Here is a 5,809-nt window from a genome sequence, read left to right on the forward strand (position 1 = left end):
ATTTACTGGGCCTCCTGACTTGCTGAAGTCGGAAGCTATGGGAGGAATTTGGGTTTTGCCTTTTCAGTTCCCAGAGTCCGTTGGCATGGGCTGCAAGGTTTATGTTGGTCCCAGGTACTATGGGAACGACTCCAGCTCTGCAAGTATGTTTCTAGCCCCATTATTTTGGTCATCCACACTGGGGGTAATGACTTTGGTTACTCCTGTTCTGCGGACCTAATTTCTGCAATTAGGCAGGACATTACTCATTGTTGCACTATCTTCACTAATCTGGTTTTGTTTGGCAGAAATAGTTGCTCGCTTGGTTTGGGCACATCACATTCCAGGCCCTTGCTTGGAATAATTTCGCCAGAAGGTCAATGCTCAAGTATCAACATTTGTTCAGGGAATTGGGGGGGATTGTGTCTATCACAGGGAGTTGAAGGGTGTGAACGATAACTTGTTGAGACCAGGTAGCATTCACTTAAATTACATTGGCCTCAATATATTTAAACTCGGCCTTAAAAATCATGTGGAACAGGTGCTGGTTGTAGTTAGGCTCTCGTCAGTTAGCCACTGACGTGCGGGTATCGTTTTTTGACCTTGCAAGCATTACAAGTTTCCTTAATGGTCTATGCCCTTGATTAGAAATTGCGTCAGTCTAATGTCTGTTCAGCACTCATGGTAAAGACAAGCCCCTTAGACTCGGTCAAGTTAATGTTCAAGCGTGCTCACAGTATAACTGTGACTGGTACTGGTTTAAGTGTTTATGTTAGAAATGATTTGTGTTGGACATTTTTCATTTAAGCTGTGGCCTTACCCTTTCCAACTTAATTGGTCTATGTGTTGTTGTTTTTTTTTGGGGGGGGGCAAGGTTACTGAATAGTGGTGTTGGTTCTTTAAGCCTATGCTCCTCAGCAGTCATGAAGGCCCCTTGAACCCATAGGGAAAGAGAGCCTTGACTGATGGGGGCACGGTGAAGAAATGGGCGAGGAGCTTTAAATAATTAGCTACCTAGACATGGGGGGGGGGGGGCTTGGCCTGAACACCAATAAAATTCCTGCAACTGCAACTGGGAAGAGTTTCCCGCTTACCTGGCCTTTAGATGGTGTTGTCACAGCTTTGTCAGCGTTTTTTTGACATTGCCAGCATTAAAAGTTGCATGAATAGGCTATGCCCTTGATAGGAAGTTGGGTCAGTCTAATGTCTGTTCAGCACTGGTAAAGACAGGCCATTTATACTTGGTCAAGTTAATGTTCAAACATGCTCACAGTATAACTGACTGGCACTGGTTTAAGTGTTTACGTTGTAAATTGTTTGTGTTGGAAATTTTTTTTTGTAGTGACAGATCGGCTTTTATTAAATGGCAACACTTTCAAAAGAAGTAAAAAGAAAATGATTTAATAATTGAACATTTTAAAAACAAAAACCAATACAGGCCGAAAGATTTACAAGAAAGAGAATAATATAAACAATATGTACATTGTAACACTACAGATCGGGATCAGGATCAGGCGACTCCCTACTCATCCACCTCCTCCTTATCCAGCTTCTCCAAGGAGCTCCTCACAGTCTGCGCCGTCGTCTGGAACTTCTCGATGTGTTTTGTCATCGCCTTTTGCATTTTTATTTTGACTCTCTCCTTATCCAGCTTGAGGAATTCAACGAGTGACAACTCCTCGGCCTTCTTCTTCAGGGTCAGGAATAAGCAGTGAGGAGAATGTTTCTTGTGTTCCTCCATGGGGTCATCATCCGGCTCCCATCCCTCCAGTTCTTTCATACAGAAGAAGCATTGAGCCACATCCGGACTGTTCCCACTGGGACAATGAATGAAGCCGGCCTCCGCCATCCTCTCCGGGGTACAGGCGCAGCCCTCGGTGAACGGCCAGTTGCTGTAGGTCCGGACCCGGGTGTCCATCTGGTAGAGCCGCCATTCCTCCGGTAGTTCGGGCTCCCCCGGGGCGGGTTCGGGAAGGACGAGCGGAGATCCGTACACCATGGCGCGACGTTCAAATCCCGGTGACGTCACAGGAAACCCCAGTGCCTGTGTTGGAAATTTTTAAATAAACCTGTGACCTTGCCCTTTCCAACCTTATCGGTCTTTGTGTTGTTGTTTTTTTTTTTAGGGGGGGCAAGGTTACTTAATAGTGGTGTTGGGTCTTTAAGCAGTCATGGCTGGTGTAGATGGGTGCTTAAAAAGTCAAAGGAGCTTTGTCTGCATAGTAGCACTGTGCTCAGCAGAACAGCCAAGAAATGTGAACATAGTGGAACTGCTGCTTGCAGAGTTCTATTTCTAAGAACATAAGCAGCAAGGGTGATCATTATGGTTATGCTGAGTGTAGCCAAAGGCACGCAGGGCTTAGATGTCATCTTTTCTAACAGGGCCGTGACACACTCAGCACAGTGTGCTTGGAGTGTTAGGGTGTGTTTCTGCAATGCATGTGTTTTAACACATAATACCCCAAAGCAGTGATTTGAACATGCCCTCATACTAATGTTTAAGAGTTCAAAAAAATATAAAATCGCTCTTTTTTTTTTTTTAGAATATTACAGTGAATGGTGAGAGCAGGTGTTAGGCCACCCACTGACAACAAATTATGTAGGGTAGTCATTTTAGGAGATTGACTAACAGTCCTCAACACTTTATAAGTGCAAATAAATTATTAGATAATAATTATAATGGGTTCTGTCCATTAGAAAGCTTTTGAGACTGGGATTTGTTTCTAGTAACAATTTTAGAAATGATAATCAAAGACATTGATAGAACAGATTTAGAGAACTGCACAAAGCCATGGTTTGGCAATATGAGCAAGCATCAAGCCGAACTGTTACCAAACACACACACACACCACTAGATTACATTCAAGAGCGGCATGTAGAAATCTGATGTAGGCATATTTTCAAAGAGCCTGCCCCCTTTATCCCCAAGCATGTTACCTGAATATTACCACAGACTTGGTATTACAACTGATGACGACTGATGATGTTTTAATAAGCTTGCATTTCAACCTACTGATTTAGACAATAAATTATATTCTTTTAACACCAAACATAGAAGCAGATCTATCAACATTAGCTGAAGGTCTGGAGCGGATCTGAATTCAAAAAGTGACAATCTGATATGTTGTAGGTTGCATCCAGAAGAGTTAAATGTGCCTAAGCGGTATTCTGAATAAGTACCCTTTGTCTTAAACTAATTGTGAAATTTAGGAGTGTACTTCCTGGTATGTGAGTGTGCCTACAGGCTCATAACTGTACCTATGCAGTTAAAGCAGTAGTACGCTCCACTTTGTCATTTTTATCTCCAGGTAAGCTTATAATAAATGCTTAGAAATCTAATAACAACAAGAGGGCACTATCATATGAAAATAAAAATATTAAAAAAAAAAATAAAAGTAGCTCCGGCTGCCCCTTTTAAGTGTAAAACACTTCCCACATAAAAAATTGAAAAACAGGCGCTAGTCCTTCAATATAAATTATACAATATATCCAGTGATGGTAATAAATTCAACACATTTATAAATGTGGTGTAAATTCCAGCTATATTGAGTAAAGTTCCCAATAACCGTCTTCTTGCAAAATCAAGTGTGAAGTAAGCATTTCTACTATTTTAAAAAAGGGCTTCTCCATGTGGCCAGGTAAAATGTACACTCACCAGATGGCTGCAGCCGACAAAGCAGCCAACAAGCTTTATATATTGGATCCTGTGCATGGGATTCCAGATCTTCTCCCTAGGAACCCAAATGGCAAAATGCTTCTAGATGTCACTGGTGTAAATTCTCATTCACTCTCTGGGTTCTCCTGTTTACTGTGAGTGACACCAGTGAGATCTAGAAGCAGTTTGGCATTTGGGCTCCTATGGAGAAGACCTGGAATCGCATGCACAGGATCTAATACATAAGGCTTGTTGGCTGCTTTGTCGGCCGCAACCATCTGGTAAGTGTACACCTGGGCACGTGGAGAAGCACCTTTTTTAAAAATAAAGTAGAAATGATTACTTCACACTTGATTTTGCAATAAGACGGTTATTGGGGACTTTTCTTTACTCAATATAGTTGGACTTTACACCACATTTATAGATGTGTTGAATTTATTAACATCACTGGATATTGTGTATAATTTATATAGAAGAACTAGCGTCTATTTTTGGATTTTTAAGCTTATAATAAAACTTACCTTTAGTTAAAATAACTATCTCGTAGATATGCACCGTTTAGGAGATATTCACGTTTTGCAACTGGGGACATCACTGGCGAATTGAGGGCACAGTGTATGTGACTAACTCCCTTGCGCATGGGCGGAAGTGACATGATTGCGGCTTAGCAAAATGCTGGAGTGCATGAACCCAGAAGGAAGCCCTGTCAGCAAGGACAGCTCACCGCTGGAGGCATCCGTTTTGCAGGTAAGTCTTTCATAATATGCTAGTAAGCAATACATTCTAGCACAATTATGCAATTAACTTGCAGGGGGACCAATTTATATATTTTTTTCAATTTGATGTTACTACCACTTTAAATGTAAAACACTGCTGCTAGTTGCAGAAGATTTGGAGTGAGAATTATTGATGTTACTATTCTTCTGAATACTGTTTCTTTTACGGAAGGCTCTGATATAATGAATCAAAGCCCTGTCTCTACCTAGATGGCCACCTCTATGCAGAGACACAGTGCTGAGGAAGGCATGGTGTGTCAGTAATGGGAAAAAAGCAGCGGCAGGGAGATCACAAGCAATACTCGTGACTGGTTCTTTACTCCCTGCCTGCCTTTTTATTTGGCACTGTCTCGGAGTTCAGTTGCTCTTTAAAGGGATCCTATTAATGGCTAATGCAGTAGATTGAAAATCCAAGCTTGTGAAAACATGTTCAGTTTCTTTCTCAGGCATGACACCAGGTCTGCAGTAATAATCATGTAACACATTTTGTGATATTGGAGGAAGTCTGATGTCTGCTTTGTATGATGAGCTACTGTAATATGCAGCCTGGTAAACCTACTGGACTTTACCGTTAGGAAAAAATATCTGGATGTTAGAACATTGGCCTGTTATTGACCTACTGCTATGAAATTAACACAATTATTTTCCAATGAAGTTACTTTTGCAATCAGTCTAGTGGTCCTGTTATTTCTATCAAATAGTCATGTACAGTGTAATTTCCTATTTTATAAATGAACCTATATATGATTACAATTTTTTTAAAAGGCTATTGGGCCAGGGTAAAAAGAATCCTTCAATATATCAGACTCTAGTGCTCCATTCACACCTGTGCGACTTGTTGGATGTTTGCTGAAGCACAACGCTGCACGATATGCCATTCCTCAATTCTATTCTACCGGGCCCATTCCCATCTATGCACTTTCCTGCAGTGTGATTCTGGAAAAGCTACAGACACTTCTTTTGGTGCAGGATGGTGTCATTTTGGGTCCATAGACTTCAATGGAAGTGCATCAGAAATGCATGACATGCATTTTTGATGCATTTGTGATGCACTTTTTAGCATAACAAGAAGAAACCCCTCCTAGCAATGTCTACAGGCTGCATATAACAAGGGAGTGAGAAGGCCACAGCATAGCTAACACCTACACAGATTACACCAAGCATGGCAGGACATTGCCCATGAGGTTTATGAGGAATGGGACAGCTACTAGTCCACACAGAAAGAAAGCAAACTTAAGTGGATGTAAACCCGATTCATGAAATTTGAGCTGGGCAAATATATCTGCAGTGTTTTGTTATCTCTCTTCAAAGGCCTATGTCCCGTCTCCTGCTCCGTTTTTCTATTATCAGCCTGATAACTTCTGAAAAGTTCTCCATCACCTATGATAAAAGCAGCCTG

General features: G+C 41.4%; 1 protein-coding gene across 1 annotated transcript; it reads right to left on the reverse strand.

Moving 5' to 3' along the window:
• Positions 1-1,364: 1,364 nt before the first annotated feature.
• On the reverse strand, positions 1,365-2,040 carry LOC141102204 (baculoviral IAP repeat-containing protein 5.2-B-like). The gene has a single exon (XM_073591255.1). It carries the CDS (start codon positions 1,976-1,978, stop codon positions 1,502-1,504), a length of 477 nt encoding a protein of 158 aa, XP_073447356.1. The 5' UTR covers positions 1,979-2,040; the 3' UTR covers positions 1,365-1,501.
• Between the last annotated feature and the right edge of the window lie 3,769 nt (positions 2,041-5,809).

This window comes from Aquarana catesbeiana, linkage group LG01, assembly GCF_042186555.1.
Source record: "Aquarana catesbeiana isolate 2022-GZ linkage group LG01, ASM4218655v1, whole genome shotgun sequence".
NCBI lineage: Eukaryota > Metazoa > Chordata > Amphibia > Anura > Ranidae > Aquarana > Aquarana catesbeiana.